General features: G+C 45.7%; 3 protein-coding genes across 22 annotated transcripts in view; 2 read left to right on the top strand and 1 right to left on the bottom strand.

Annotated features, from left to right (window-relative positions):
• The first annotated feature begins 13 nt into the window (after positions 1–13).
• KBTBD4 (kelch repeat and BTB domain containing 4) lies at positions 14–5,643 on the top strand. Of its 2 annotated transcripts, none has more exons than XM_081238563.1 (4): positions 14–97; positions 1,018–1,638; positions 3,213–3,319; positions 3,767–5,643. In XM_081238563.1, the coding sequence occupies exons 1-4, from the start codon at positions 79–81 to the stop codon at positions 4,625–4,627; spliced, it is 1,608 nt and encodes a 535-aa protein (XP_081094689.1). In that variant the 5' UTR covers positions 14–78; the 3' UTR covers positions 4,628–5,643. The 2 variants fall into 2 exon arrangements, with proteins under 2 accessions (XP_081094689.1, XP_081094688.1); XM_081238562.1 differs by having other exon boundaries at positions 45–201; positions 3,767–5,642.
• A 139-nt stretch (positions 5,644–5,782) lies between these two features.
• PTPMT1 (protein tyrosine phosphatase mitochondrial 1) lies at positions 5,783–10,136 on the bottom strand. Of its 2 annotated transcripts, none has more exons than XM_081238567.1 (4): positions 9,680–10,136; positions 9,511–9,591; positions 7,425–7,563; positions 5,783–6,068 (listed from the first exon to the last, which is right to left on the bottom strand). In XM_081238567.1, the coding sequence occupies exons 1-4, from the start codon at positions 9,851–9,853 to the stop codon at positions 5,896–5,898; spliced, it is 567 nt and encodes a 188-aa protein (XP_081094693.1). In that variant the 5' UTR covers positions 9,854–10,136; the 3' UTR covers positions 5,783–5,895. The 2 variants fall into 2 exon arrangements, with proteins under 2 accessions (XP_081094693.1, XP_081094692.1); XM_081238566.1 differs by having other exon boundaries at positions 7,372–7,563; positions 9,680–10,128.
• A 4,561-nt stretch (positions 10,137–14,697) lies between these two features.
• The window catches only part of CELF1 (CUGBP Elav-like family member 1), a 74,529-nt gene continuing 69,555 nt past the window's right edge, over positions 14,698–19,671 (top strand). For 4 of the 18 annotated variants that reach the window (XM_081239139.1, XM_081239141.1, XM_081239157.1 and 1 more), the window contains exon 1: positions 14,850–14,874. The gene's annotated coding sequence lies outside the window, so the exon portion shown is untranslated. Of the gene's footprint in view, positions 14,875–19,671 lie in introns of all 18 variants that reach the window. The other 14 variants (XM_081239142.1, XM_081239155.1, XM_081239138.1 and 11 more) reach the window with 8 other exon arrangements.

The raw sequence follows: 19,671 nt of genomic DNA, 5'->3' as shown, positions 1-19,671 counted from the left end.
CAACAGATCTTCTTCCGGGCGGACGCGGGGTCGGAAGCAGAGGTTCCGGGTTCCGGATTCCGGGTTCCGGGCTTCGGGATGAAAGGAGGGAAGGCAGGTGAGAAAGCGAAGCCAGCAGGTGGGGAAACCGTGAGGTGAACGTGCCCTAGCTTGGTGTGACAGAGGCTGGAGAGAAGGCAAGGATCCTAAGGAACCAGACTGGTGAGAGAAGAAGGGGCGAGCGGTCTGGGTTCCACATTCCACACCCCTCCCCCGCTCCCTGAGCTAAGCTTTTGATGAGGGCCGGCGGGCAAGGCTAGGGGGAGGGGGAGAGAAGAATGGTTTCCCTAGCGACCGTTTCCCAGGCGCCTCCAGGTGGAGCGGGAACACTGCACGTGGCGACGGGCTTCCTCGGGCCCCGTGCTAGGGACGGCTGGGCTCCGTCTCGAGTTCTGGGAGGAAGCCTTGGGGAGTCATTAGGACGAGCAGGGAAGTGCCGGGGAGAGGCTCACAAAAGAGCAAATGTGCATCTGAGAGATGTCCCAGGACAAACCTCAGATTGTAAGGTCTGGATTCCCTGCGCGGGGAAAGAGGGGCCTGGCCACAAGGACATGGGGATCTTTTTGTCAGGTTCTGCTGCCCCGAGCCTCACAAGTTTTATGCTAATAGTTATTTGGTTAGTAAGGTTTTTTCCCAGGCTTTTAAAATCATAGGCTTTCTCCAATCCCTCGCTTTCATGTGTTGACCTAAATACCAGGCCTTTTGTTACATAAAGGAAAGGAGTATTCCGTGTTTTCTCAGGGAAACACCCAGAGTATGAAATTTTTATTTCATTAGGAATGTGATGTCACTGCAAGAGAGTGAGTCCAGCTTTGGTTGAAGGAGAACATAGAGATGTCATTAACAGGGCCAGGACTAAGGCTAATCTGGGCCGACTGTGAGCTCACTTTTCCCTTCTCCCTCCCTGCATTGGACAATTGGATTCATAGACTGTGGCTATGGATTACTTAAATTATTCAGGGTGGTGGTGTTTTGCAGACAGCTGGCAGAGAGAGAAGTTGGCTACTACCATGGAATCACCAGAGGAGCCTGGAGCATCCATGGATGAGAACTACTTTGTGAACTACACTTTCAAAGACAGGTCACACTCAGGCCGTGTGGCTCAAGGGATCATGAAACTGTGTTTGGAGGAAGAGCTCTTTGCTGATGTCACCATTTCAGTGGAAGGCCGGGAGTTTCAGCTGCACCGATTGGTCCTCTCAGCTCAGAGTTGCTTCTTCCGGTCCATGTTCACTTCCAACCTGAAGGAGGCCCACAACCGGGTAATTGTGCTGCAGGATGTCAGCGAGTCTGTTTTCCAGCTCCTGGTTGATTATATCTACCATGGGACTGTGAAACTTCGAGCTGAGGAGCTGCAGGAAATTTATGAGGTGTCAGACATGTATCAGCTGACATCTCTCTTTGAGGAGTGTTCTCGGTTTTTGGCCCGCACAGTGCAGGTGGGCAACTGTCTTCAGGTGATGTGGCTGGCAGATCGACACAGTGATCCTGAGCTCTACACTGCTGCCAAGCACTGTGCCAAGGCCCACCTGGCCCAGCTGCAGAGCACAGAGGAATTTCTCCACTTACCCCACCATCTACTCACTGATATCATCTCTGGTAAGTTGAGAGAGGGGGAACATCATACCCAGCTACACCGGTATGATGTTCAGTGAATGTTCTAGTTTAGGAGAAGGGTACCCTCAGGCTTCCTGGTGTTAGCTTACATTATTATTCTTGATAAGAATTTAGATACCTTCAGAGAGAGAGTGAGTTGAGATTTAGTAGCTGATATCAGAGACAGAGTCCCTTCCAGACAAAGAGGCTAGGAAAACAAAGCAACATTTCACAGTATATACAAATATTGGATTGAAAGGAAAAAGAAAAAGCAGCACTTAGCCACAAAAGGTAGTGAGGAGCTATCTGCATTTATATTCTAATCTCTCTTGTGCATAAGTGGTCTCATCCATTCTGTACTTTGCATGTATTTGTGGGACTAGTTACGTAAGTAAATTGACAGTGAGTCAAGATACCTAAATAAGAAGCTTCTCGGGGCTTCCCTGGTGGCGCAGTGGTTGAGAATCTGCCTGCTAATGCAGGGGACACAGGTTCGAGCCCTGGTCTGGGAGGATCCCACATGCCGCGGAGCAACTAGGCCCGTGAGCCACGACTACTGAGCCTGCGCGTCTGGAGCCTGTGCTCCGCAACAAGAGGCCACGATAGTGAGAGGCCCGCGCACCGCGATGAAGAGTGGCCCCTGCTTGCCACAACTAGAGAAAGCCCTCGCACAGAAACGAAGACGCAACACAGCAAAAATAAATTAATTAATTAATAAAAGCTCCTACCCCCAACATCTTCTTTAAAAAAAAAAAAAAAGAAAAAAGAAGCTTCTCGTGATTTGCCAACTTTTAGGTAACAGTCCTGAGTCCACAAGCGAGGTAGAACCATACTTCAAGTTTGAGTTTTGTAGCCTAGTAGATTGCTTCCATGGCAAGTAGGAGAATATCAAATCATCCATTTTGATTAAAAGAAACAAGGCAGGGACTTCCCTGGTGGCGCAGTGGTTAAGAATCCGCCTGCCAATGCAGGGGAGACAGGTTCGAGCCCTGGTCCGGGAAGATCCTACATGCCGCGGAGCAACTAAGCCCGTGCGCCACAACTACTGAGCCTATGCTCTAGGGCCTACGAACCACAACTGCTGAGCCCGCGTGCAACTACTGAAGCCTGTGTGCCTAGAGCCTGTGCTCTGCAAAAGAGAAGCCACTGCAATGAGAAGCCTGCACACTGCGACAAAGAGTAGCCCCTGCTCACCGCAACTAGAGAAAGCCCGCATGCAGCAACGAAGACCCAATGCAGCCAAAAATAAATAAATAAATAAATTTATTTAAAAAAAAGAAACAAGGCAATTTGGGGGAATTCCCTGGCAGTCCAGCGGTTAGTATTCCACGCTTCCACTGCAGGGGGCACGGGTTAGATCCCTGGTCGGGGAACTAGAATCCCGCATGCCACATGATGCTGCCCAAAAAAACAAACAAAAAAAGAAGGCAATTTTATGTTAATTTCTCATACGCATACATATACATACATGGTGGTAGTCTGACAAAGATGTTCACGTTTTTAAAGCCACTTGTTCTAAATTTCCCTTTTGGATTGTCAGATTGCCATTGACCATACCTTTCCTCTGGTTTTTACAGATGGAGTTCCATGTTCCCAGAACCCAACAGAGGCGATAGAAGCCTGGATCAATTTTAATAAAGAAGAAAGAGAGGCTTTTTCAGAGTCACTCAGGACTAGCTTGAAGGTAAGGCAGATATCTTTAGGGTTGGGACACCATGATATCCATGCATTCCAGCCATTTATTGGCCTGGCCTCTTTGATGCTGGTAAATAAGTCTCTGGCTTGAAACTGATAAGAGCTGGGGAGGAGGATGTGTGTGAGAGACCAGAAGCCACCAGCCTCTGGGCTCCAAAGCTCCTTGAGAGAACTACTCTCATCATTACATTAATAATCCGAAGTACCAGCTCATGATAATTATAAAAAAGGCTGGAATGAGTGTAACAGGTTTTCTGTTCCAGCATAAGATGCCTGAAAGTGATTAGAGGAGAGTCAGGATGACACACAGTAAGTAGGGCAGAGTAGGTTAGAGCAAGGTACAAGTGTGTGGCCTAAGACCTTAAGGATATGTGTCTCAAGTGAGCCTTAGCCTAGAACTGATAGATACGATTTATACCTTTAATTTCACCAACAGGAAATTGGGGAGAACGTACACATTTACCTGATCGGGAAAGAGTCATCTCGTACCCACTCGTTGGCTCTGTCCTTACACTGTGCAGAAGATGACTCCATCAGCGTAAGTGGCCAAAACAGCTTGTGCCACCAGATCACTGCAGCCTGCAAGCATGGCGGAGACTTGTACGTGGTGGGAGGGTCCATCCCACGGCGCATGTGGAAGTGCAACAATGCCACCGTGGACTGGGAATGGTGTGCGCCTTTGCCCCGTGACCGACTCCAGCACACCCTGGTGTCTGTGCCCGGGAAAGATGCCATATACTCACTGGGTGGCAAGACACTGCAGGATACCCTCTCCAATGCAGTTATCTATTATCGGGTAGGTGATAACGTCTGGACTGAGACAACCCAGTTAGAGGTGGCTGTGTCAGGGGCCGCTGGTGCCAACCTCAACGGGATCATCTACTTACTAGGGGGGGAGGAGAATGACCTGGACTTCTTTACCAAACCGTCCCGACTCATCCAGTGCTTTGACACAGAGACAGACAAGTGTCACGTGAAACCCTATGTGCTGCCCTTCGCTGGCCGCATGCACGCAGCTGTGCATAAGGACCTGGTGTTCATCGTGGCTGAAGGGGACTCCCTGGTGTGCTACAATCCCCTGCTAGACAGCTTTACCCGGCTTTGCCTTCCTGAGGCCTGGAGCTCTGCCCCATCCCTCTGGAAGATCGCCAGCTGTAACGGGAGCATCTATGTTTTTCGGGAGCGATATAAAAAGGGGGATGCCAGCACCTACAAGCTTGATCCTGCCACTTCGACTATAACTGTCACTACAGGCGTTAAGGTGCTGCTTACCAATTTGCAGTTTGTGTTGGCCTAAAGCTGTGAGGGGAAGAGCAGCTGACTTTTGCCCTCCCTTTCTCCAGCACCTACCCATCCAAACTCAAAGTCCCAGAGGCCCCCATTCAGGTACTATGTTATTTTTTTGGCACATGTTAGAAAGGCAGCGCCTCAACCCTTGAACTCATAAGGGTGTTCCGTTTGGGGCTTTTTAGACTGCTGCTTCTCAGCTGGCTGCTTGAACTGAGAGTAGGCCAGCCTGTTCGCCATCCCCTTGTAATCCTGTGCCTCCCTGCAGAGCACGTAGAGCAAGCCTCTTCTCCGCCCTTAGGCACAGCCTCCCCTCTTCACCTGATCAGTGTTACATAGAAGCACCCCTGATCCCGGGACAGAAGGAAAGATGCCCAGTCTTCCTTTTTTTCCGTAGCCTGTTAAGTGGCTAATTGGTCATTTTTCCACGAAGAATTAGGTGTTAGAGTTCTCCTTCAGGCTTTGGTTGGGAGAATGGACTAAGCTGAAGGTGTCCTTCACCAGCAAGAGTCTACCCTAGAATTCAGGACGTTCGTCTATTGTTTTTCATCTATCTGTCAAGAAATGTATATTTTGGTTTTATTTTTGACTTATTCCAAGGAGTAAGCCAGAAAGAAGTAGAAAGGATTATTTCTGATTAATCGCAGAAACTTTTTTCAAACTCAAATATATGTCTCTACTCTTTTAAAAACTCTAAGCTAAGCCAAGAGCTAGGAACTTGCTTATTTCATACAAATAAAAGTTTTTGAAGGGATATGTGTGTCTGTTTTGAATTCTGAAGGGGTGACTTCCTAAGGGAAACTAATTACATACCTGCACATTTCTAAGTCAGTCACAATACTGATTGAATCCCATACTTCCTTGTCTGCATACAGGATGACTGCTCCAAGTGAGGAGAGCCCCATAGGGCCAGTGAATTAGGATTCTGACAGTGGCAAAGAGCCATAGCTGAGTACTTCTCTTCTCTTTTCCTAGTGTTAAATGTCTTTGAGTTGTGGGGTAAATACCATTAGGCACAACATCAGGTGCACGACAGATTTCTTTGACCTTTGGAAATAAACCCTTATCCCTGTCCCATATCCCCAGGCCCCACGAATAGAAGCCACACTAAATCTTCCTAGTCACACAACAGTGTTATTTCAAGAAAATGAAACAAGACACGGAGTGAAATTAACCATTACTTAGCACATTTCTATTATGTCAAGTTTGGGCTTATGCCCCTTTGGTCCTGTTAAACATTTTCATTCTGTAGCAAGCCAGGGTTGTCCTGAGTTCTTTCTAATCCATGTACTTCACATCTGTGATGTGTGACAAGTCCCATTCTTTGCTGCTCCTGCAGTGATCACCTTGTGGAACTCTTTGAGAACTTCCAGCTGGCCAGGTCTGATGTAGATGTGTGACCGGATATTGGTGATGGCTCTTACGGCCTCCTCTGGAGTCCAGTTGTACACCTGAAGTGCAGGGTTGGGAAATCAAAGAAAGGACCAGGTGTTAAGGTGTCCCTGACCCAATAATAAGTGCTAAAGGGCTCTCAGAATTTCATTTTTTTAAAAATTCCACTTTGCGGGGAGTTAAAAGCCATGCGCCACATATTATAAGTGGGAGAGCACTTTAACTCCTTCAATCAAAGTCCCACAATTCGATGCAATAGGCTGGGGGAGGTAAGGGGGGGACACAAATCAGTCTTTCTATCTAATTTTTATTCTGCCAAACCCTGGAAATAGAAGGTTGAACACATGAAGCTGAGATCCTAAATTCAAGCGGGCCTAGGCCTACTAGACGTCCTCTCTGAGCTAGGCTGTTGGTTACAAGAGTTTCCTGGAAAGAGTACACAGTCGATGTTTTTATGCAACTTGTCACCATGTCTAGAAAAGAGTACTTTTAAAATTTTAACTAGGAGGGCTGGCTATCTTTGTGTCCTCAGGATACTTACTGGTTTAGAACTCAATAGAACCAAGAAAGTATAGATTTTTAGCCTGCTGGTTCAGTTCTCACTGCCCAAAATATCTCCTGACACCCAGTTTCCAGCAAAACAGAGTCCTAATGACCAAAGCTTTAGTATTGTTAAATCATATATTCACCAGTCCACAGTAACACAAGGCCAGGCTGTTTATCTTTACATTTCTTTTTTCCTTAAACTATCTATATTACTTAGTAAATGCTCTGCAGGGGCCTCACAGGTAACAAAAATGAGCCGGGGGTTTGTAAAAGGAAAGGATGGACTAGAGTACTGGCTTCTAAAAGTTTTTAAAAGCATCCCACCTGCCGATCATAACAAATTGATAGGCAAAATTCTGTTGGAGCCACTGTTTCTAGAAATTAATGTCCAGAACTTTACTCTGAAATACTTAAAGAAACGTGAGTCCTATAGAGCTGTAAGTGACCAGCACTATTATCTACAGAACTAGATTTCCTGACATGTTTATAACAAGTGTTTCTAGGCTTTTGCTGGTATTAGCATCCTTTGCAACTCCATTTTTTGAGTGCTTGTTCTAAGTCGGTGCTTGACATACTTTCTCATTCAAGCTTCACAACACATTTAGTTTGAGGAAATTGAGCAATGGAGAGGGGAAGCCACTTTTGCCTAAGGTCACACAGCTGGCCGGTGACAAAGCCAGAGGTCATCCTGTCTGCAAAGTTCAGGTGCTTTCCACCTCCCAACAGCCTGAAATTGGGAACATGACTCCTAGCAAGGTCTGCCAGTAGACTGGAGATCTGCTGTAAAGGGGACCGGTCCAGAAAGACCTTTTCTACCTGAATCAGATATGCTGCCACCATAGTGGCACTTCTGGAACGCCCAGCCTTACAATGCACGTAGACAGACTGGCCTAGCGACTGGTACTTGAGAGCAAACTGGACTCCTTTCCGGAGGTTAGCCAAGGTTGGGACTCCAGTCATGTCTATCGTGCTGAGCCGCAGCTGCTCGACTCCTACATTCTTCCACTCCTGGAACGAGGTCCACCAGCATAGAAAAGAAAATGAAAAAAGCCTGATGTGAATGGTAGGAAGATGGGCTCCCAAGAGGCAGCAAAACAACAAGGAAGCTTCAGGGTTTACAACAATGTGAATATACTGTTTACTGTTTGCCTAAAAAGAAACTTCTTTTCAGAAAGGTCTTTAAAATGGCTGACCTACATGGCTGGTCTTTCAGCACACAACAGCAATGCTACTGAGTTAGGATTATGTCCAAGATTTAAAGTGTTCTTAAAGTACCATTAGTAGCTTTAGTACCAAAGCTAAAGTATTTGAATCTTTAGCTACAAAATACGAGCTGTATAAAATTCATCTACAAAAGCTGTGTAACTATTTTTGCATGATCCAGCTGCAAGGCTGGACTACTACGTTTTGCAAGAACTTTCTGTTTGTCCATAAGCCTCCTCTTTTTTACCACTTTTTTTGAGAGGGTATGTGGTAGAAAATAGAGTTATTTTAAAATTAAAATAATGCACCTACTTTTGTTAGTGAAATATTATCACTTAGAAGGAAGAAAAGAATAAACAGGAGAAATAAGGCCTCGGGCAAACTGGGCAACTTTATTTTTTATTTTGCCTTAAGACTTCAGGTAGGCTGCAGCTACTCTTGATATTAATCACTTTAGCAAACCAGAAACGTATGACTCTGAACTAGGGTCAATATTTTATACAGCTCATGAAATTAACAAAAAACAGCAAAATCTGGCAGCATGGGGCTTATACATCAATTACATCAGAAACAGCTAGGGAGCTTGCTAAATGTTCAGATTCCTGGCATCCCACCCTAAAGTTCCTGAGTCAGAATCTCTGGGGGTTGTACCTAGGAATCTGCTAGTTTAACAAGACTGCCAGGTAATTCTTAGGCATATTAAAATGTGAGAACCACTGCCTTGGAGATTTCTCTAGGCTAGTGGGATAAGATAGCTGCTCACAAATGTCAATTGCCTCACACCCAGAGACGAGCACTTTCTGTGACTTGCTCCACAGGACGGACCACGTTAAGGAACATTCACCATTTTGGCTAATAACTCCTGAGGTCTTGTGGCAAAATACTGTGGGAAATCCAAGGAACTGTTACCCATTCTTTAAAAATGTGATCATCATCACTGATCAATATATTTTAAATGTGAGTCACAATTTTTCAAGATTTCAAAAAAATCTACAGTTGAAAAAACTGCATGTTCATTAGGCTCTATCAGTACAGTAAACAAGAAAGATAATTGTGCAGTGCTAATAGAAGTCAAACACTATAAAGATAGGGCAACATCTAATAACCATTATGAAGAGTTCCACAAATAAGCATTCACATCTAATGAAAATTATGTTTTAGGCCTGAACTTTATTTATGGCAGTGCTTTGGAGTTCCACTATCATCTCTAACATATATATAAAATTCTCTCAAATCAAAACCAAATGAACCCTATGCAGTTTTTGCAATGGGTTGTTTTATGATAAATTTACCGGGGATTGGCCGTAGCTTTTCTTTTTACAGTTTATAGGGCCTTCATCTTGAATATCTAACAGTGTCTGATCCATACTTCGTGCTGAGTAAGTGTCAAATGAATGAAAGTAAGCCATAGAAAAGTTGCCTTTCAGTTCTGGTTACTGATTTGAGTTACCGAAATTAAGAATACATTTGTGCACAAAGGAATAATCAAAGTTTGTCAACTCTACTTTTAAATGCCTTTCACATCAGTTTTTATTTCACAATTAATTTCTACCCCCAGCCGCAGCCATTTAAGCTTAGAGGACCAGATCCTCCTCCTGAGGAGGCAAAAAAGCCTGGGACGCCTGTCTCTGCGGCAAGGTCACCTACAGCACCCCCTCCCCCAACCTCCTCCGGCTCGCCAGGCCCTGGGTGGTGGGCGAGGCCGGCGGGGCGCCTCGGCCCCAGTTCTGCCCACTGGCCCCGGCGCCTCACCTTTGGGGAGTTGCACAGGAACCTCGTCTCATACTCCTCGTTCATGGTGATCAGCCCTCGCACGTTCTCGTCCTGTACCAGCTGCCGAGGCAAAGAGGGGGCTCAGAAAGGGCCGCCGAGGCCCGGGCGGCGCTCGCCTAGCTCCCAGCCCCGGCGCGGCCCGGCTCACCCGACGAGTCATGTTCCGCAGCGGCAGCGCGCCCAGCAGCACCGTGTTGTCGATACGGTTGTACCAGTCGCGGTGCGCCGGGCCCGGCATCTTCCCGCGGAACAGTGTGTACAGCAGCGTCGGGTAGAAGAGCACCCGGGCCAGGCCGGCTTCCAGCAACGTGCCGGCCGCCATCCTGCCCTACCCGGCCCGGCGCAGCGACGACCTGCCCACTCCCGGGCTCGCGGGGGCGGCCGCGAGGAGGGCCAGAAGAGCGACGAGGCCAAGGACTGCGAGTCTTCCGCGGCCTCCAGCGAAGGCGACACGGCCGGCGCGGGCCTCTTGAGCACCGAGACCTCGGGCCCGGCCCCCAGGGACACTTCGGGAGAGCCTGGGCCCCGTGGGACCGGCACCATGTCTCGGGAGGAGGGGCCGCTGGCCTCGGGGGAGGGACCAGGGCTTCCCGGGCGGAAAACTGGGACCCCTGACGAGGGAGGGCGCGTCCTCGGTCCAAGGTTGTGAGTCTGCCGCGTGTGAAACTGTAACCGCTGCCCGTGCCATTGACCCCCCTCCCTCGGGAGGGGGCTGTGACTCCAGGTGAGGAGGTCTCTGACCCCTGCGTGTGAAACTGTGACCCCGATCGAGGGAGGCGGGGCCCTGGCCAATGGCCAGTGGGCCTGTGACACCTTCCCCAACTACCGGCCAGAGGGAGGGGACTGTTATCCCAGGTGAGGGTGTGACCCACCAAAGGGGAGACATGACAAGGAGACTCTCTGGTAGGGGGAGCCCTGAAGGGGAGAGTGGAAGGGACTTTGAGCTTTTAAGTAGAGAGGCTTGTTGGAGAGGCCCTGATCCTGGACAAACAGGGGACCTGGGTTCATCTGGCCCTTCCTTCCCAACCCATCCCCCATCTGCCTGAATTCATGGCTGCCTCCTCCTGCACAAACTGCAATCAGTGTGTGTGTGTGTGTGTGTGTGTGTGTGTGTATAGTGAAATATATATATATAAATGTTATCTACACTATTTATGAAAATATATTGATATTAAACATATTATGATAAACTTAAATATAAAACCCATAACCTGCAAATAGGCGAGAGGAATACTTGTAATGCTGATTATTTATATTTAAATAGTACTCTGAAACGTGCATCTTGTGCTTTTTAAAAAGGTTTATCTCCTTATAAAGTAATACATATTCATAACAACTGGAAAATACAGGAAAGTAGCATAATCCTACCACCTCAAATACATTTGTTTTTTCTTCCAGTTTTCTTTTCCATGTGTACCATTAAAATTTTTTTGTAACAGCTTTATTGAGATATAATTCACATACCATACAATTCACCCATTTATAGTGTACAGTTCAATGGTTTTTAGTATATTTGCAGAGTTGTGCAGCCATCATCACAATCCGTTTTAGAATATTTTCATATCCTCCAAAGAAACCCCATACCAATTAGTAGTCACTCTCCATTTTCCCTCAACCCACCAGGCCTAGGTACCCATTAATTTACTTTCTGTTTCTATAGATTTGCCTGTTTTGGACATTTCAAATAAATGGAATCATATAATATGGAATCATATAATCATTCAAATAAATGGAATCATATAATATGTGTCCTTTGTGTCTGGCTTCTTTCACTTAGCATAATGTTTACAAGATTCACCCATGGTATAGCAATATCAGTACTGTATTTCTTTTTATTGCCAAGTAATACTTCTTTGTATGGATATACCACATTTTGTTTCTCCGTTTATCAGTTGATAGGCATTTGGGTTGTTTCCACTTTTTGGTTATCTTGAATAATGTCCCTGTGAACATTCATATACAAGTTTTTGTGTTAACTTATATTTTCATTTTTCTTGGATATCTATCTAAGACCACTGCGCCACCAGGGAAGTCTGGAAACAGAAATTTAAACCACAGTAAAGTATCACTCCACCTCTACCAGAATGACTAAAATTAAAGAACTGATAATACCGAGTGATGATGAGGATGCACTGTTAATATTTTAATAAATATTCTTTCTGGGTTTTGTCTCTTTCAACGAACACATTCTCTAACAAAAATGGGATCGTTCTGTACCTGTTAATTTGTTACCTGCTTTATTCACTAAGCATGTGTCATGAACATTTGCCCACAATTAAATATTTTTCTGTATCATTATTTGAAAATATATATAATATTCTAGGCTATGGCTATATCATATACTTTATCAAGTATACGATATATTTGATAAAGTATATCAAGTATATACTTTTGTATCAGATTTTATGCTATTCCAACAGTGTTATGATCCATAATACATCAGTACATCTCTGCTTTTTTTTTTTTTTTTTTTTTTTGCTGCATGGTGTGGTGTGTGGGATCTTATTTCCCCGATCAGGGTTGGAACCCATGCCCCTGCAATGGGAGCGTCCAAGTCTTAACCACTGGACCGCCAGGGAAGTACTAGTACATCTCTGCTCTTATCCTGATTATTTTTCTTAAGAAAAGCTCCTAGAAAGATATGTAAGCTTTCAAATTCCTCCAAACAGACTATCTGAATTTTACTCCCACCAGCACTTTTAAAAGGCTTGCTTCCCTGAACCCTTGTTAACATTTTTAAGAACAAATCTTAATCAATTTGGAAGGCAAAAAATGAAGCAGGAAGCTTTTCATACTCATGTATGTCTCACATCAGGCTTTTTTGTATTTGGACTGTTTAGTGTTTTGTCTATATTGGGAAGCCCTTTGAAGTTAGAAGAATCTGTGTTCTTCATGTAATTGTTCTTCCACCCGACTCTGGGGTAATGGACTCTGGCCTTCCTTCGTAACTAGATGCAAGAATGACACTAGCGCCCTGCAAGGAGTGGCCCTAAGTCAAGGGGCAGGTAAAATGGGGAAAGTTACTGGTCGCCCTTTGAGAAATATCTGTTGAGCTGGACACTGTGAAAAGCATTGGAGAGACAAGAGGATAACAAGACAGGTGTGGTCCCCGCTCTCATTTAGCTCATGGTAGGTTGCAGGAAGTTTCTGGATGCTAAACAATTCATTCTCTTTTTTCATACTCAGCACCAAGATATGTCTATTCATTAATTCAGCAAGATTTATTGATGAATTGGGGAGTTGGATGAAGGTAGTCAAAAGGTACAAACTTATTGTTATAAGATAAATAAGTACTAGGGATGTAATGTACGACATGATGACGATAGTTAACTTAGCTTTACAATATATTTGAAAGTTGTTAACAGAGTAGATCTTGAGATTCTCATCACAAGGAAAAAAAGTAGCTGTATGAGATAATGGATGTTAATTAAACTTATTGTGGTAATCATTTCACAATATATGGAAATCAAATTCAAAAAAACCCCCGTATTTATTGAGCACCTACATGGCATTATTTTAGGCCCGGAGGATATAAAACAGACAAGATCCCTATCCCCATAGAGTTTACCTTCTGGTGTGGGAAGACTACAAATAAAATATGTAAAATATGAAGTACAAAATATACTATGTTAGATGGTGATAAGTGCTTTGGATAGAAACAAAGTGGCAAAGGGGGACTGGAAACACAGGTGTATGTGTGTGTAATTTTAAATAGGGTGGTCAGGGAAGGCCCAACTAAGAAGGTGACATTTAAGTCAAGACCTGAAGGAGGTGAGGAGGTGAACCACATGGATATCTGGATGATTCTATGGCACAAAAAGAACAGGACAGATTCTCTGCTTAAAAGGTTTTTACAGTCTACAGCAGCTGGGAGACAAATATAAAATTAATTGTGGTAATGTATGTGACAACATTCTATAAGCTATAATGGTCTATAAATGTAAGATGTTTTCAGTAAATTACACATAAAACTATTAACAAGAACAAGAGCATATATCAGTATTACAAATGTATATAAAATGATAAACTACACAGTACAACTAAGGAATATGATAGTGTACAATTTAGGGGCTAATTGTTCAGATTTATATGGTACCAGAAACACTGTGGTTAGTTTTTTTCCCGCCCGACAGGGGGAAGAGGTGCTTCCAACACACGGGAAAGCCTTTGAGGCTTCTGCTTGGGAGTCCACTTATTTTTTTGTGGTAGGGTTGGGTATAATCAGTATTTGTGGGTAGAAGAATTATTTGCTCTGAGAAGCCAGAGGTTACAGAGAAATCATTTGCAAACCTATGAGTTATTTGCATGTTTGAGGCCAAAAGGTCCCTGAACTAAGTTTGCTTTCTCTATCTGCATTTTACTGTCCCACAAGGTGTAGAACTTGTGGAATAAATGACCTTTTAAACGAACGAACGAACGAATGAACTACTGTACTGTTTGCATTCCACCTAGATCCTGGGATTCCTGGGTCACTCTGAAGGAGGTCTTCAGGGACCTAACCTCGGTTATTGAATTTTTTTTTTTTTTAGTCGGGGGAGAAGCAGGTTAGGGCTGGAATATCAGTCTCTTAACAGAACCCTTATGAGCTTCCGGGCGCTGCAAGGGTTTTTGCAAGGTTGTTAGTTCACACAGCTGATCATGCTGCTAGAAAGCATTCCCCTAACTCTGAAAGCTTGCAATACACTCGCATTCCACATCTCAGCAGAGAAGGAAGGCCTGGATACTGTTGCTTATCTGCTGGGGTAGAAAGGAGGGTGTGTCATGTGCCCAGCGCTGGCCAAGCACCATCCCATTCACTCATTCATTCATTCATCAAATATTTTATTATGCGCATATTCAGTGCCAAGTAGAGGTCCTTGCCCACTAGTTCATCCAGAGCTCCTGTGGAGAGCCGAGAACTTCAGGGTCTCAGGTCGGGGGTCTTCCTCCAGCAGAGCTCCGAGACAAAGAGATGTGCCCTTGCCGCTCCTTGAGCTGAGGTTTCCGCCCGAGGCCCCGGGGGCTCCTGCGGAGCTGCTTCTCCACTCCCCAGCCCGAGGGGGCGCTGCAGCGCCGGGCGCTCGACCCGCCCCTGAGCATTGCTCCGCTCGGATCGGCGCTGCCGGCCGCACCACGGTGGTACGTTCCCTCAAGCCGCCCTCCCCCTCCTCGTCGGCCCTCCCCGCCTGTGGTAGGTGCCGGAAGTGCCGCCATTTTGGGGTGTTCTGCTCGGGCGGCAGCGGCAGCGGCGGCGGGACGCGGAGGCTTCCCCGGGACTCGGCCTCAGCAGTGAGGAGGCGGCGGCGGCGGCTGCGAAGGCGAAGGCAGCAGCTGAGGCAGCGGCGGGCTCAGGTGCAGCCGCTGGTGAGTGCGGCGGCCGCGGGATAACGGGCCGCGGGTGGGAGGGAGGGAGCGAGGGAGCGAGGGAGGGAAAGGGGCAGGAGGGAGGCGCCGCGGGGCGGGTCCGGTCCGGGCGGCCGTGGGTCACAGGGCCCTCTGGGCGCGCCCGTTCCTGGTTCCCCGCGCCTCGGAGGCAGGTCAGCGATCTCCTGCCTTGTGTCGGGGTCCTCAGCTACCCGCGTCCCGTCGCGCCGGCCTGGCGCGTGCCCCCGCGCCCAGGGAGACCCGCCCTCCTCGTGGCCTTGCTCCTCTCTCCGCGCCCTTTGCCTTCATTCTCCGGGCTCTGAGGGCTCCGTTCCCTGCCCAGGGATAGCTCCGTCCTCCTTTTTCCGGCCGCCGTGCCAGACACAGGCTGCCTGCCCCGGACACCCCTTCTGTGCTCCTGTCGCCCCACGTGTTCTTGGTGCTTACCCTTGGAGGGGGTCCCCAGGACCCCCGCCTCAGGAGGCCTGCGCTTCTCCTCAGGAGCTTCGAGAGCCCCCCTTTCCTCGTCCCACATCCGCTAGGGCCTTGGCTTCCCCCCCCCGCCCACGTCAGGTGCTCACCCGTTATGGCCTAGTAGCGGGGCTGGATTCTCGCACCCGGGAGCGCGGAGAGCACGGTGAGGAGCTTTCTTCGCTAAGGACCTGGTTTTGGATTTAAAGCCTCTGGTGTCTTGGTTGTGGTCCTCGGAGCAGGATGTTGTTTTAATTCCCTCAGACGGTTGCACTGGCTCTGAGCAGCTTCTCCTTAGTAGTTGAGGGGAAGGTGGTGCGATTTTGGTCGGAGCCTGCTTTAGCAAAATGGAATCTTTTTCTCGCCAGCGAAGTTAATGCTGTAGTTTTATTACCTTCGAGGCAGAAGGCTGTATAATAGTGTCCGATGGTGTGGAGTGCTTTATAATGTCTGCAGTGTAAGAGGTAACAGGTACCCGATGAATTGTTTACAGGAACTTCACCCTTAAGAAGGGTCTCTTCGCTTTCTTTGATAATCTGTAGATCGAAGAGGTTTTAATTTCATTCGTTCACCTTTTCCACAAGTGTTGGGTTGGCTCTTTTCCACAAGTGTGGCATCTCTCAGAGTGGTACGCAGTTTCAGTTTCTCCTTAAATTCTTGCTGAGGAAGAGTCGTCTCTGAGAATCACCAAGGGTTTTTTCTGTTTTAACATTAATGAGTCCACTTGGAAAACCATCCAGTTACCATAGCGTGCATAAACTATTGCTACAGATCCCTCCCCTCCCCCCGTGTCTTTATATTCTTCTAGCTTTACTTACAGTATGTGGTTTCTAATCATGAGTTAGCCAGGATTGAAGCATTGCTGTTAGGAAAGCGAAGCAGGAGCTTTCAGCTGTTGTTTTAACCTGGAAGTTTATGGTTTCCCCAGCGGTTCTTTCGTCTTGACTACTACTGTCCACCACCTGTTTCCATTAAGAATGGCCCTTGGCCCAGAGCATAGGCCTCAACTTCTCTCCAACCATTCATTTTTGCCCACGGGGTTATTTTCTCCTCAGATTGTATCTAGACTTAAAATCCATTAGCTGGTGAGGCTAGATTAGCTGGTGAGATAGAATATCTTTTCCAACCACTTCACTTTTCAGATGAGGAAACTGAGGCTCCCGAGGTCATTTGCCCAAGATTATGTAGCAGGTGCTCTTAAAACAGTTTCAACATAGGGTTTTTTTTTTTTTTTTTTTTTTTTTAAATACAATATCATGAACAATAATGCAAATTGCCCTTTAAGATGTGATGGAATGGAAAAGGCCCCAGGCTTGGAGTTGAAGGCCTGAATTGTAACCCTTGGTCTGTTACTAGCTATAAAACCTTGACCAAGTCACTGTTTTGAGCCTCAGCTCATCCTCATCTGCAAAATGGAGGAAATCGTGTCTGTTTCACATGGTGCCAATTCAGCTTCAGTGCAGTAATGTGTGAAAGTGTCTGTAGTATAAGAGGTAGTGAAATTTTGAGCCAGAATGATTTATTTTTCTGAAGATTTCCTGTTATTTTTGTTATTACAGAAGTTACAAATTCATTATTAAAAATGCAGATAAGCCAGAAGAAAGAGAGAAACTCACCTTTAGTCCCACCACTCAGAGGTGATTGTTAATATTTGTGGTCTTTATCTTATTATCCTTTTTATATGCTGTAGAAATGTTTATTATTTTAATAAAATATGCTTATCCTAGTTACAGTTTTAGGATATGTTTTTAAGTTTAGTAGTAGGTGATAGGCATTGACAACCACATTTTAAATGATGCCCTGTGTTTAAGCTCCTAACATATATGAGTTAGGCCAGTGGATATCCCAGCATGGGAGCAGAGAATTTGCTGTTTTAAACATGCTGGGCTTGAAGAAGAGGAGAGGAAGGGCAGAGACCTAACGTTTATTGTACGTCTACTGTGTGATTTTTTTAAAAATTTATTTAATATTTGGGCTCTGCTGCTAAACGTGGAGTGTGAGTCGTGAATTCCATGCCCCCTCCTGTGACTGCCACTGCAGCTTCTTTAACTTAATTTTCCTGTGAGGCCAGAGGTAATAAGGAACTGGGAAGTTACAAGGTGGTGGTGGTGTGCCTTGGAAAGGGAAAGAGAAGAGCTGTCACCTGGAGGCCAGGGTGAAGAAGTTGGAAGAAGTAAGAGCATAGGCTCCTCTGCTCAAGGCTTTGGGTACTTCCAACAAATTGCTCTGTTTTCTGTAAACCAGTGAGTGAAGCTCACTGGATTTGGTGAAACTCTGTGTCCTCTGCCTTTTTTTTTTTCCTCCGGTATGCGGGCCTCTCACTGTTGTGGCCTCTCCCATTGCGGAGCACAGGCTCTGGACGCGCAGGCTCAGCGGCCATGGCTCACGGGCCCAGCCACTCCGCGGCATGTGGGATCTTCCCGGACCGGGGCACGAACCCATGTCCCCTGCATTGGCAGGCGGACTCTCAACCACTGCGCCACCAGGGAAGCCCCTCTGCCTTTTTTTTTAACAGCTTTATTGAGATATAATTCACATACCATGCACTTCAACAGTTTTTGGTATATTGCTTAATTAATTTTTAAAAATTGTGGTAAAATATATATAACAATTTTCCATTTTAACCATTTTTTAATATTTACATTTTTTTAAATGTAAAAAACACATAACCTAAAATTTAGCATCTTAATTATTTTTGAGTGTACAGTTTTGTAGCATTAAGTGCATTCATATTAATGGGAAACAGATCTCCAGAACCTTTTCATCTTCTAAATCTGAAACTCTGTACCCATTAAACAACTCTCATTTTCTCCCTCCTCCCACCCCAGCCTCTTATAACTACCATTCTACTTACTGCTTCTATGAATTTGACTACTTCTAGGTATGAGTGGATTCACAACAGTATTTGGCTTTTTGTGACTGGCTCATTTCACTTACTGTATCTTTAAGGTTCATCCATGTTGTAGCATGTGACAGGATTTCTTTCCTTTCAAAGGCTGAATAATATTCTATTGTATGTATATACCACATTTTGTTTATCCATTTATCTGTTGATGAACACAAGTTGTTTGTACCTTTTGGCCATTGTGACTAGTGCTGCTATGAATATGGGTGTGCAGATATCTCTTTGAGACCCTTCTTTCAATTCTTTTTTCTTTTTTTTTTTAGTATTTATTTAATTAGGCTGCTCCAGGTCTTAGTTGCAGTGTGCGGATCTTTAATTGCGGCGTGCATGTGAGATCTAGTTCCCTGACCAGGGATCAAACCCGGGCCCCTCTGCATTGGGAGTGTGGAGTCTTAACTGCTGGACCACCAAGGAAGGCCCCCTTCTTTCAGTTCTTTTGGATAATATTCAGAAGTGAATTGATGGATCATTTGGTGGTTCTGTTTTTAATTTTTTGAGGAACCTCCTCCATACTGTTTTCCATAATGATCCCACTATTTCACAATACCACCAACAGTGCACAAGGATTCTAATATCTCTGCATCCTCACCAACATTCGTTTTGTTTCTTCCTTTTTTTTTTTTGGCCGTGCCACGTGACATGCAGGATCTTTGTTCCCCAACCAGGGATCGAACCCATATCCCCTGCAGTGGAAGCTCAGAGTCCTAACCACTGGACCACCGTGGAATTCCCTTTTCTTCTTCTTTATTTTTTATTTTTATTTTTATTTTTATTTTTATTCTTCTTTAATAGTAATGGTCCTAATGGGTGTGAGGTGATCTCTCGTGGTTTTGATCTGCATTTCTCTGACTAACGATGTTGAACATTTTTTCATATGCTTGATGGCCATTTGTATGTCAACTTTGCAGAAATGCCTATAGAAGTCTTTTGCCCATTTTTAATTTTTTTTTCTTTTTTTTTGTGGGGCTGCATTGGGTCTTTGTTGCTGTGCGCGGGCTTTCTCTAGTTGCGGTGAGCAGGGGCTACTCTTCGTTGCAGTGCGCGGGGCTTCTCATTGCAGTGGCTTCTCTTGTTGCGGAGCACGGCTCTAGGCGTACGGGCTTCAGTAATTGTGGCACGTGGGCTCAGTAGTTGTGGCTTGCAGGCTCTAGAGCACAGGCTCAGTAGTTGTGGCGCACGAGCTTAGTTGCTCCGCGGCATGTGGGATCTTCCTGGACCAGGGCTCGAACCCGTGACCCCTGCATTGGCAGGCAGATTCTTAGTGCCACCAGGGAAGCCCCCTTTGCCCATTTTTAAAAATCAGATTTTTGTTGTTGTTCTTGTTGAGTTGTAGTTCTTTATATATTCTGAATATTAACCCCTTAATAGATATATATGATTTACACATAGTTTCTCCCATGCCGTTTCACTCTGTTGTGTCC

The sequence above is a fragment of the Mesoplodon bidens genome (assembly GCF_964165515.1).
Source record: "Mesoplodon bidens genome assembly, chromosome: 7".
NCBI classification, from domain to species: domain Eukaryota; kingdom Metazoa; phylum Chordata; class Mammalia; order Artiodactyla; family Ziphiidae; genus Mesoplodon; species Mesoplodon bidens.
The sequence above is the reverse complement of the archived record's forward strand: the minus strand, read 5'-3'. Positions and strand labels throughout refer to the sequence as shown.

What these genes read in the sequence shown, in the direction of transcription:
- PTPMT1 (XM_081238566.1), bottom strand. Translation starts at nt 9,853, where the DNA reads ATGGCGGCCGGCACGTTGCTGGAAGCCGGCCTGGCCCGGGTGCTCTTC. An exon ending in TGCGGAACATGACTCGTCGG is followed by an intron (nt 9,592 to 9,679) that starts GTGAGCCGGGCC and finishes TTGCCTCGGCAG; the next exon opens with CTGGTACAGGACGAGAACGT. An exon ending in TGGCAGCATATCTGATTCAG is followed by an intron (nt 6,069 to 7,371) that starts GTAGAAAAGGTC and finishes CCTGCACTTCAG; the next exon opens with GTGTACAACTGGACTCCAGA.
- KBTBD4 (XM_081238563.1), top strand. An exon ending in ACTCACTGATATCATCTCTG is followed by an intron (nt 1,639 to 3,212) that starts GTAAGTTGAGAG and finishes TGGTTTTTACAG; the next exon opens with ATGGAGTTCCATGTTCCCAG. An exon ending in CACTCAGGACTAGCTTGAAG is followed by an intron (nt 3,320 to 3,766) that starts GTAAGGCAGATA and finishes TTTCACCAACAG; the next exon opens with GAAATTGGGGAGAACGTACA.